This window comes from Miniopterus natalensis, chromosome 11, assembly GCF_054644295.1.
Source record: "Miniopterus natalensis isolate mMinNat1 chromosome 11, mMinNat1.hap1, whole genome shotgun sequence".
Lineage (NCBI taxonomy): Eukaryota > Metazoa > Chordata > Mammalia > Chiroptera > Miniopteridae > Miniopterus > Miniopterus natalensis.
In genome coordinates, this window is record NC_142091.1 from 54,331,503 (window position 1) to 54,344,376 (window position 12,874).

Genomic DNA, 12,874 nt, shown 5'->3' on the forward strand with positions numbered 1-12,874 from the left:
TAATTGTCACTTTGAATAAACAACATGTTATTAAGTTAACAATTCCAGATTATAGCAAAAACCCACCATTCAAATATATGAGGCACATTCTACAAGTTTAATGATTATTGATGGACTATTGAAAATTGTTGTTGACATAGCTTTAAAACGAATGTACTAACATAAATGTTCTCAGATTGTTTATTTCACTTGTGTTTCTTTAATCATTTGAAAGTGATGGTCTGCCTTTATCTTTAATGAGTATTTGTTTAATAACACTGTATGAAATCACATGGGAATATGTTTTTGAGAAAAGATTGTAGTTTAGCAAATAAATTGGCATTGTTCCTAAAGACTAGATCTGTAGATGTAGGCATAAGTGTTTTGAATCTATGCAGGGACTTGGAGTAAAGCATAAGATAGAAAACAAGTTTTATAAAATCAAGTTTTGCTGACCCATTTAGAAATGCATTGTGATGATTGATGCTGTGGTGATTTTCCCTTTCTCTGAGTTTCCACAAAAGAAAATTGAATTATTATATGCTTAATATGACCGATAGGTAATTTTATCTTATCAGTTATTTTGCCAGGTATTTATAAAAATATTTTATATTTATAAAAATAACCTATTTCTATCATTAAAAAGTTAAGCATCTACTTAATGGAGTTGCTTCTGTCCAATACAACTGCTGTCTAGTAGGTTTTGAACAGCTTTCTTTACTTTCCATTTTTCTCGAAGCTCTTTTACCAGCCCCTTGTCCAGCAGAGTCCTTATGTTCCTGATATAGTCAATAAAAATTCCTTGGGGAAGGTGGTATCTTTTGCTAGCTCAAAAGTTTAAAGAATCAAGTTCATGTTCACAAGTTGACGCCTTTCCGAGAAGCTACTGCGCAGTTGTTTTTCACCCATCGTTCCAACAGAACCAGCTTTGTCTTGTCTTGATGTAAATGCAGGCTAGGGAGGTGGGATCCCCGTGGCGCAAGTGCTGGTCCTGGGTTTCTGGGGAGAATGAATTACTTTCTGCCTCACAGCCTTCAAATTTCAGTCTCAAAACACGGACTACCTCAAGTTAGGATAGCAGATGAGTTCCTTTGAGCTCCCCAGTTAGAGAAAGGTATTGGGGTTGAGAGGTGCGGTGGAGATTCAGGTAGAGTTTGATCAGATCCAGACACCTGTAGACATAAAATATGCCGGTTTCCTTCTGCAGTAAATCAGGCCACATATCGGAACAGGCCTGACTGTCACTCTCAGCCATTCTCGACTTCCAAGGTACACTGCTATTCGCATTTTCAGCACTGCCATCGCTGTCTTCAGCCCGAAGCTGTTTTTGTTTGTTTGTTTTATCCCGAAGGGCTTTCTGTGGAGTTTCTACAGAGAAAAAGACAACTGAGTTAGGGAGAGTGCATTGTAAAAGGAAATAGTTGTTTATATATTCAGCAAATATTTAAGTAGTCAAGCATGGTGACTAAGAGCATAGACTCTAAACCTAGACGCCATGGGTTAAAGAGCCAGATTCACCGGGTGGCCTTCAGCAAGTTACTTATCTAAACGCCTCAGTTTCACCAACTGTAAAATGGATGTGATGGCAGCACCCACATCACAGCTTTGTAGAATATTAAAAACATGAATACACGTAAAGCGCCTGGCATACAGTAAGAACTCAAAGGTTAGATATCATTATGAAATGCTATCATGTCTTTGGGAACCTAAATTTAGTACTACTAACTTACTGGGAGGGAAACATTCCTCTTCAGCAAAGTATAAGAGAAAAGGGCTTTTTTCCCCCCAGAGTGGCTCCATTTTAAAACACCGTAGGTTGATACTTAATCTTTATGGGAATTATGGCAAGTACATATTTCTGGGAGGAATACACTCACGTGTACAAGCATGCATATTGATTTTAGTTACCTGACATACAGTTATTTCATATCATCGAGCCCTAACATTTTAATAGGAAGTGACCAACCACAAAATTAACCAAACTCCCTGATCTTTGTCTGCTGGCAAGCAGTCAGTCATGACTGAATTGATGAAGTGAGGACATCACCTCTAGACTAGGCTGTTTCAGATTAACCTCCAGGCCAGTGGTCTGTACAACCCAGTGCAGGCCAGTATGCCTAGAAGATTTAAATGATCTATTCATTGCCCTACCTTTTCCCAAACATACCAACAACAAGGAAAGATAGGGCTGGGGAAGAAATGGTACAAGATCCCTACTGCCTCTAGTGTTTATAATGCCTCAAACCAGCTACACAAGTTAAATATCTGCTTCTCCCTGACAAAGATATTTAGCTTCATATAATGTTTGCATGAGAAATTGCAACTAGTTCATGACAGCCTCTTCTAATGGGTTTGTCATAGTTAGATCCAGCAAATTTTATATTCTGATTTTTTTATGCTTTTGGTACTATTCATGCAATAAGAATGAGATAATATATTATGCCATACAAGAATTATAACATTTCTTACAATTATTTAGTACATTTTAAATGTATATTTTATGATTCTTAATCTTTGGATGGAAAATACATTACATGTGAAGGTTTTTAAAAATACTTCTCCGTCTTGCATTTTTCCTTCATTTGAGGCAGCACATTTCAACTATAAAGTATGTAACGGTGTCTGTTTTAGCCAAAAAAAAAAAACAACAAATCTCACCTTTTGGAGCTATAAAATATACAGAATTGAAAGCTGACACCTAATATATTTTTCATTAGATACAGATGTTCAATGTAAATTCTCCAAGTATTCATGAAAATCAGGATAGCTAAAAATCTTCAGGTATAATGCATACAAGTAAAAATCATACCTTTTGGTAAATTGATAATAACTCTGTAATGAATGACATTTTCTTTTTATAATTTGTAAGTTCTTTTAAATATCATAATTACCTTGTCATTTAGCATTTTGAATAAAATCTTTAATGTGCCTTGGAGCTTAACGAAATAAGAATATCTGAAAACCTCATCTAAATGTAGAAAATCTTAAAACTAACATATGGTCAACAATTTAAAGTTTACCTTTATTTACCTTAAAATTTAATTGGTAACTTTGAAAATATTTCTAATAATTATTTTTTATATTTGTTTGCAAAATAACTTTCTTATTGTTAGAAAATGCTGGCCAATATGGTGAATGTGTGATACAAATTCGGTTGTACTGGCTTTTTGTATCTTGAGACTTACTTGCATTCCTGAATTGAGCTGAGCTGCATACAATTTTGAAATAATAGCAGTTCTGAATAGGCTATGTCTGTGGTGAGTACTTAGAGCTACTGATGTTTTGCCACCTGCAAAAGTCATTATTCTAACTGGGGCTGAAATGTGAACTATCCAGGAGGGAAAAAAGAACATTAAAAAAAAAAAGTAATTCTCTTTCCTTTTTTACCTGCCCTTCCCCCAAAACTGAAAAAAAAAAAATCATTTCAAACAGATGTTTCTTGAAATCCAAATATATTAGGTATTGTGAGTTTAACTTTAAGCCAATATTTTATCTGTCGTTCCATTTGGGTTATATTTAAGTGTTCATGGATTTGAGCCGCATGCATTTTTCTTAAGATAAAAGTTATCTATCTATGAGAGTCTCAGTGTAAGACTTTAATATACCTCCTTTTATTTTGACCTAACCACTTTTCACAAAAATAGTGCCCAACATTTTCTCCAAGTTTTCCAGTAGTTTATGTCTTCATTTGTTAATCCATGTGCTCACTGAACACATTTATTAGGTGCCTACCATGGGAATAACATTATGCTTACCTCCATAGGCACATGCGCACACACACACACACACACACACACACACACACACCTCAAGAGGTTTACAGTATTAAGAGGTTTACAGTATTGAGGAAGACAAGAACTTTATACGAAACATGTTACTAGCTCCAGAAGTTTGATAAACCCAAGGTGCGTGACACCCATGAGTCTGCCCGTAGAGGAAAGCGCTCAGCGTGCACTGGGAGAGCTCGGTCCGCATTTCTGCTGAGCGGGCCCTGGGACTTGGCCAGGCAGGTGGAGCGTCAGGGGCCCTGCAGGAGCAGAGGCCTGACGGCAGGAGCTGGAGGGCCTGCTAATGGGACTGAGAGGCAGGGTGCAGACCAAGGGGCAGGGGATAAGATGTCACGTTAGAAAGGTAATTAGAGGCGTTGGGGAGACCTCTGGATATTGGGTTAAAGTAGTTATATTTCATCTTTTAGGGAGAGGGGGAGATTAGGGACTATTCATAATGATGGAGAATGCCCCGGTGAGAGTGGTGCTTCGCAATGACTGGTTTGTGTTGGACAGAGACACTAAGGATACAAGGAATGGTCATTGTTCTTGCTGTTAGAGGTTGAGGTATCAGATCAGGAAGTTTTTTATTAAGATTATGGTACAAGAAACAGAAGGAAGCATCAATCTGCAGGATTTGTCACTAATAAGTTAGAGGAAATTAAGTCAGGGAAATAAAATATTCTGAAGCTTAGAGAATTACAGAGCCAGGAACAGGAGGGCGCTTTGGGGGAGATGAGTTTGGGGGAGCATATAAGAAAAGAAGTTAGTGGTTTTGTAGGGGCTGGGGGAAGGGAGCAATCAGGAGTGACAGTGAAAGGTCCGGGGTTTCTTTAGGACACTGTAAAAATGCCCTAACATTGTGGTGGTGATTGCACAACTCTGTGAATACAGTGTCCTGAAAGCCATTGAATTTTACATTTTAAATGAGTGCATTGTAAGGTACGTGAATTATATCACAATAAAGCTGTTAGAAAATAAAAGAGAAAAAGAAGAAAGAAAATATGCTTTGGCTGCATCTGAGAATGAAGAAAAATAACAGTTAACCAGTTAAATGTCAGAGATGGACCGTTGCGAATCATGTTCCTACGGGCAGTAGAGGAAGTGGCGAGTAGTTGTGAGCAGTTTATCAATGGCATTAATTTTACCTGTATTATCTCAATCAGGAAAACAGACTCGATGGAATTTAGAGATGTGGCTTTATGCATTGGCCATGCTATTAAACTCACCAATAGTGTCTGATTTTTGATACACGTTGGCTCTGTTTCAAGTTAAAGAAGAGAGAGATGGCATTCTCATGATCAAGGACACATATGCAACACAAAATACCAGTTCTGCTTCATGCCCTTGCCTCGCAGGCCAAAGTAATTGCCCGGGCCACTGGGAATAAGAGCTGAATAAATCTCAGATGCCAGACTGTACAAGCTGGTGAAGCTGGTTCGTTGAGTTTCATTGCTTGATTGCTAAATGGTGGGACTCTTTCACCCAGAATATCATTTGGTCACTTGTAATGTGGAATAAAACATTTATGTAGTTGAAATGGTATTATTAAAATGTAAAATATTGAGACTCTTGCTACCAAAGGAAAACATAAAATTCCAAAGAAACAATTCTTTCCAGTGAGTTCCTATCCCAGACGCAGAACTCAGCCGGAGTAGAAATTTCGATGGTAAAAACTGTGTCAAATATGCCGACATGAATGTCCCATTGCTATTGGGGAATTATTATGCTTTTTTTAATGCTTCTTTTTGTTATTTCAGGGAAGGAGATAACGGCAGAAACGTTTATGGAGAAATTGGACAATGGCGCCTTGCTCTGTCAACTTGCAGAAACTGTTCAGGAGAAATTCAAAGAGAGCATGGATGCTAATAAGCCCGCAAAGGTAAGAGATCCCAAGGCAAATAACTATTGGGAGGTGGATTATACTCGTAGTTGCTTATGAATTGAGTTTAATTTGAGGATTTCATTGGGAATGGATGCATTACTGTCTCTATTAACAAGCACAGAGGGTGCTTTTTAATTAGGTAACATGCTATTTGTTCTCTAATTACATAAATTACATAATCCTTTTGGTAGGTCTAATTAAATAAAAACTTGTGCAAATTGATGGTATTAATACAAAACAAGTACTGTGGTGTATAAACTGGCCGAATCTGATGTACTGATTAAAAATTTAGCAGAGAAATAATTTCTGTCATCAGGCAATGAACAAATTCTAGTCAAGAAAGATTTGCTGAATAGGTCTTCGTTTCCAAATAGATCATTATAGCAGAATATTGGAACAAAATATCTGGAGTGCATAATTTTTTATTTGTTTTAAATAAGTAGTAGTGTTGAATTAAGTAAATTTGGACAAGTTATTTTCTTTCTGACTCCTTAGATTTCTTTTCTGCACATTAGTTCTAATATTCTTTTCTCTTTATTATAAACATATAGTAAAAGTGTGATGTTTTATATATTTGAAAGAAAAAAGATAGGTGATACTTTTCTTAATTTTAATAGAGAAGGAAAAGAGGTAATAAAAAGGCTAAAATAATGTTAATGAGATAAAAATAAAAATAAAAAACATTAAACTTTCTGCAGCTCTGGCAAAAAGAGTAAAACTGATTATTTATCTATAGTTTCTTTATGACTACTGAACTAAAATCCAAACAGAAGATTAAACTTCCTAAAACACTATCTTTTTACAGCGCTGTACTTAGTTTGGGGATAATAGTTTATATCACTTTGTAAAGTACTATGTAATATAAAAGCCCCTCGTTTTTTAGCTTAAAAGCAACTCCCAAACTTGCTGCACAGTGGAATCACCGGAGTGTCTTTAAAACTGCTGATGCCTGCTCCCAGGCCTGAACATTCTGATGAAATCCTTCAGGGATCAACCTGGGGATGTCTGAAAGCTCCTCAGGGGGTTCTACTGTTCCGCCAAGTTTGGGACGCACTGCACTCATTTATTTTCCTCCATTGGTTAGATGAAGACTGAGTGATTTGTGCGTGATCAAGAATAGATTCACCTCGCCCTGCCAGTGTGGCTCAGCGGTTGAGCATTGACCCTGAATCCAGGAGATCGGGGTTCGATTCCGGGTCAGGGCACATATCCCGGTTGTGGGCTCGATCCCCGGCAGGGGGTCTGCAGGGGGGGCAGCCGATCAATGACTCTCTCATCATTGATGTTTCTGTCTCTCTCCCTTTCCCTTCCTCTCCCTCTGAAATCAATAAAAATATATATTTTTAAAACAGAATAGATTCACTAAAACTCAGGTCATTAGGTTTACATTGACTATTTCCCATAGAAAAAAAGGAGGCCTTCAAATTGAGTATAAATAACCTTGAGGTTACAGTATTAAGTCTGTGTGTGTGGTAATTATTTTCCTCTTTGACATTTTGAAATTTAGGGACAGTAGTGGGGGAGATAGTTGAGCTGGTCAATGCCTTCTCTGAAACTATGTTGTGTGTAGGGAGATGCTGAAGCAGAATTTTTAAAAAATCAACAACAAACTTGATCCCATCTGAATTAATGTCACAGGAAGCCCTTAATAATTTCCTTCAAGCAGCTTAGATCTCACATTCTCATTCTCACAGCAATATTTTTAGTTTTCCTGATCGATAGTTAATGTGGGGATTTTGCAGCTGTGTAAACACATTTGAGTAAGTTATGTTTGGTATGTGTGAAGCATGCCTGTGTTAAGAAGGATTTAAACACTCTTTAATATTTGAAAGAAAATTTAATAAAAATTTAATAAATATTTAATATTTTAGTTATAAATTAATGACTGTTATATTCTATTCTGGCTTGATAAAATACCCTGAATGAAAATAAATGATAATCTATGATTTTTTTTCTTTCCAGACATCAATAGATCAATAGAAAAAAAAATACAGCCTATGTTTGTTAGCTATAAGTATTGATCTTAGCCTTTACATTTTTTCACTTTGCCTGAGGCATTGCAGAGATTCCACAGAGTTAAGGAGTAGTTGGGTAGAAGCATTTAAGATTAGTATGCAGCAATTTAACTTTAACTGATTTCTGTATCATTATATGGTCAATTCACTAGAATTTTGAATGTTAATATTCCTGGGGCTAGGGATCATTCAAGGCAAATATCTTAGCAAAACTAATCTTTCTAATAATATCCTATTAGGGTGAGAAAACCAAAACAAGCTAAAAGTCCAAGGTTAGGTTTTATGCCTTTTGACTCTTAATTACCTGACTCAAAGTTGGCATGACCCATCAAGACAGAATAATTGTTACGTTGATGTACAAACTTGCACTTCCTGGCCCAAATAGAGTTCAAGCATATGAACACCTTTGTGCTGTATATTTCCTCTGTTCTTTTTTTACCAGCAGTGACTTGCTGACTTTTGTGCAAGATTCTCTCAACCACTAAGGCATCCACGTGGTGCGAGATCCCCAAAGTGCTGCACCTCCCTCTTTTTCTCCTAACATTCCTTTCTGTTTGTCTCATTTATCTTGAGAGTCTCTGCCCCAGACATCAGAGTTTCCCGGGGTTCAGAGCTTCCTTTGACTTCAAAGAGCCCTGGGTAGTTAGATCAGGTTTGAAGCACACGAGGCGGAAAGAAAAAGAGAGGAAAAAAAAGAAGTTCTGTTACCTAGTAGAATGCCGCATTATGCTCCGAGGAAGGAACTGCACATTCCCCATCTAGATGTAGAATCTAGCCCTTGTTTGGCAGAAAGAACATCCTAGGCAGATAGAATGCCCTCGGCCCTGTTGCCATCAGGATGCCTGGCTCTCCGAGCTGTCAGATAACGAGGCCTCAGGATGCCGTGCCATCCAGGAATTAAGGTAAAGACATAAAGATTAGGGTTTTGCCCTTCAAAACTCAATAGCACGCTTTGTTTAGAGGACCTCTTGTCAATATTGAATTCAGAGAATCCTAGAGATGTGTGTTTATCGCTGATTACTCTGACAGGATAAAAAAGTACGGTAGAAGCGATAAAAAGTTTCCTTGAAAAGATCTCAGCTGCAGTTAGAGTTCTCCATGTCTGGCTGTATAACTAAAATAACTGCATATTCCTTAATAAATTCCTGGTTTGGAGATGCACCTGTAATCTAGGGTTAAATCAACAGAACGAATCAGGTTAAGATGGAGGGAATACGGGTGCAATGCTGGGGAAATAAGTGATTTTTTGTGATGGGCTATTTTGCTGCCTGGAACTTAGAGGAAAAGCAAGAAGGAGGGAGAAGCCAGTGATAAAGTTCAACCCCTCAGGATTTAAAATAAATCAACATAAATATCTTCAAGTTTTAAATATATTATTTTCCAGTATAAAATGAAATTCCCTTGTCTCCACTTTTCTCATTCCCTGAGCACCTGGAAATGTTTCATCCTTGAGCAGAGGGATGTGAATTGTCTTGCTCAGTGTTTTTCTCATCGGGAGCGTTTACATTTTATACCACCTTAAAGGGATGTGCCTAACTAGGGCTTCAGTGCCATAGTAACAAATGTTGGTGTGCCGCATAGAATGACATGGAAAGAATATTGGCTTCTCTCCCCCCGTAGTTAACTAGTCGTGGGGGATTTGATATGCGCTAAGTGTACAGGCTGAGATGAAAGAGGAACAGTGTGAGAGTAGGTATGACAGGGAAGGGAGGGCGTGAGGTACTTACTGAATTTACCCGGCTCTTCAGGCCTAATTGAACGAATCTCCTGTGCGACCCTTCTGCCCCATGACAAGAGTATTGCTGGATACGACTAAAAATATGGCCAAATTGGTCATGTGGCATTAAGTTTATGAAAAACGGCCAAAGTTTCAAGGCCACTGGTATCCCAAGATGGAGATTCAGCCTCCGTTGAACAGCGGTCGCAAGCCAGGAAGATGCTCACTTTGTCCTTTCCCGAGAAGGCCGTGTTCCTACATAGCTCCTACTGCTGGGCCCAGAAACTTCATTTAGTTTCCAAAGCCCCCTTCTGGATCCTCGGGGCATTCATCTTCCACTCTCCAGAACGCATGTGTTTTATGAAAGCATCTAGTCTGTCTACTATTCCTGCTCTTCACTATCAAGTCAGCAAAATACTACGATATAAAAGAGTTTAATGTCTTGTGTGATAGTGAGGTGTTTATTGTCTCTGTGGGTTATGTCATAGAGCAGGCGGGAATATGCAGGATGGTCGAAGAGCTCTGCTGTTTTTGTCAAGTACTTGCAAACTGCTTCTGGAGTTTTCTATCAATCAGGATTAAGAAAATTGCATTTTTTCAGATGGATAGATGCATGCCGAGTACCAGGATTTTTACTAATATACTCCAATGAAAAGACCTCATCTGGAATAGCAACTCCAACTGAAGCCGTCACTTCATTTTAATTTTTCTGCTGTCTTCCACATCCCATTCATTTTTTACATTGGCTTAAATTGAGTGGAGATGTGATAAAAATGATTTTCCTTACAATGTTTGGATCATTGATGGCAACATGAATCTATAATTTTTTTCAAATTCTAGAATTTATTTGGTCCTTCTGCCAAATAAAGCATTATTCCATATGTCAAGCAATAAAATTTCTGACAGCTGCTGTTCTTATATTCATGGCAATTACTCATTAAGAAAAAATATGAAAATAACCTCTGATGTGTTCAAAGGCACAGTAGTCATAGTGTGAGGGGGGCTTAGGTCAAAAATCCATCTAGCACCTCATCCCCACAAGGCCTTTCCCCTTCCCTAATGCATTAGTAGTGTATCGTTCAGGTCCCTTTGAACTGAACATTATAGTAGGAAGCTGTACATAAAGACTTGAGATCGTGTGTCCTTTTATTAAGTGGGTCCTGGGTTTAAATTGGCTCTAGTCTGGGACTTGAGTCATCAGAAAGATTCTCTCATGTTGTCGTTGCTGTTTTTGTTACACAAGTCAAGCACTTAGGGAGTTGCTTTTCCATTTATACCTCAAGGCCCCATCATTAATAAATCACAGCCAGATCTCCCTTGGGACAGGTCATTCTAGGAGATTTGATTAGCCTGCCTTGCGTCCTGGCAACCATACCCACCTTTCCTGTGGAAGTTAAGTGCCACCATGTATTCCTGCCACCTTGAGAATCTCTGTTCTCATTAAAGTGAGAGAGCTCTTGTCATCAGAGTTCTCAATCTGGAGAGACAAGCCATATTAAAAAGTTCTGGAACTTTCCTCACCAACCTGTTCTTCACATCTTAGTGAGGAATACAGCCTCTTGGGGCCTCACTGAGGGACGCAGCCTCTCTCTCTCCCCTTCTCCCTCTCCCTAGATCATTATGCTTAATAACATCCGATTCCCTTCGCTCCCTTTCTTTATTAATATCTAGCTCCCTACAGTGACAATTCCTGGTAGAGGTTGTCAGCTATGGCTGTGGCTAGCTGACATTTTAAGGACGGAGCAATGGTTCCAGGAATGTCGAGGTTAATTGATACCATTTTCTTAGCTGGGTCCAGGAGATGGGGGTGGGGGAACCCACCATGTCCCTTCCCTACTTCCCGAGGGAGTGCTTGCTGTTTCACCCCCCAATTTACCCATCCTTTTCACGTCTCTGCCCCTCCTCCAACATAAGCATTTTAGCTCTATTTGAAAACAGGAACTGTTGGGGGGGGGGGCAGCAATTAAGAAAAGAACAGGTACCAATACCAAATGCAAATTATACTTTTTGAATTCCTTATACCACAGCTATTCTGTGGCAAATTCTTCCATATTCAAAAGCTCATGAAAGAAACTTGACCGATTTCTCCAAATTTGACAACAGAACTTTTATAAATGGCAAAATTGGTGATATTTACCAATGACTTGTGAAACTGTAAGAGATTTTTAAAAATATTAAAAACATTTGTTTTGATTAATCATGCTAAAAGAAAAATTGGGTTGTCTTCTATTTTCCCTATGAAAATATTTCTAAATCATTGCTTATGAAGAGACAATCAAAAAGTATAAAGACAGCATCTACAAGGAGAAATAAAATAGGGTTTGGTCAGGCAGTTAATAAAAATATTGTGTTATTTTTCTGTACTCTGCGATGGTTTTAGTATTTATCATCTTTTAATAGTTATTGGTTTGTTGTGCCTTCTTTTATTATCCCAAGTAAATATCTAAATTTTTACTCATAATCTTGTATTCTGTTTCATAAAAGTTTGCCCAAATAGTATAAACTTAAAACCCCACGAAAATAGTTTATTCTTCAACCCCAGCATAATACATGGGCTGCTACTTTGCCATTCCAGTTTCTTTCCAATATCAGCCTCAACACCAATTCTAAATGGCCCACATTCTTCTGAGGGTTGATGCCTGGACTCCCTGGTACTAAAATAAAAGACAAAGGAAGGCCTTGGAGGGCCTAGGATTTATACCATTTCTAAAAGTTATAAAGCATAGCTATGTGGGCAGTCACTTCAGAATACTACTGTAAGAAACAGTTATTTTAAACATTATTTTAGAAAACACAGTTAAATAGAAGTGGTTAATAGTGTGGACTCAGCAGGCAGACTTCTGGGTTTAAATCATGACTCCATTTATTAGCTCGGGAAAATTACTTCACTTTTCTGTGCCTTAATTTCTTCATTTGTAACATGTAGATAATAACACCAAGTGTTATGAAGACTAAATAAATTAATATACATAAGCACTGAGTAGTACCTACAACATATGGGTGCTCATTAACCTTAAGCTATTAAATCTATTTTATCACTCCTTTCAAGATTCAAATTTTAGGAAGAATCTGGTTAGTGCAATTATCTCAGAGGGAAAGGGGGAAAGAGTGGGTGGGAAGAGATGAACCAAAGAACTTATCTACAAATGTGCATAACTCATGGATGCAGACAATAGTGTGGTGAAGAGAAATTAATGAACAAACAAACAAAAAATGGTTAGTGTAATTAATAGCCAGCTCTCTGACCAAATCATGGCCTCACATTGATTGATATTTGCTCAGACTGAAAAAAAATGAGAGAGGGATTATTTCCCAAAGGAAGGGAAAGGACGGGATCCTGGAAGGCGAGAGAGGTCTTTTATGATTGCTTCCATATTTATGGTTTCCCCATCTGTCAGGGCACCTGTAGTATTGTTATACTTACTTGATTGCTTTGTAGATCCAAAATGTTGCTATCAGTGGGTTTTAGCAGTCCTTAGTTTTTTTTTTGTTTGTTTTTTAAATATATCTT

At 37.9% G+C, this 12,874-nt stretch overlaps 1 protein-coding gene across 9 annotated transcripts in view; it reads left to right on the top strand.

Annotated features, from left to right (window-relative positions):
- Positions 1 to 12,874, top strand: part of GAS2 (growth arrest specific 2) — a 133,877-nt gene that overhangs the window by 30,475 nt on the left and 90,528 nt on the right. For all 9 annotated transcript variants that reach the window (XM_087821787.1, XM_087821788.1, XM_087821789.1 and 6 more), the window contains exon 3: positions 5,507 to 5,628. In XM_087821787.1, the coding sequence (XP_087677913.1) occupies positions 5,507 to 5,628 (122 nt within the window). The remainder of the gene's footprint in view (positions 1 to 5,506; positions 5,629 to 12,874) is intronic.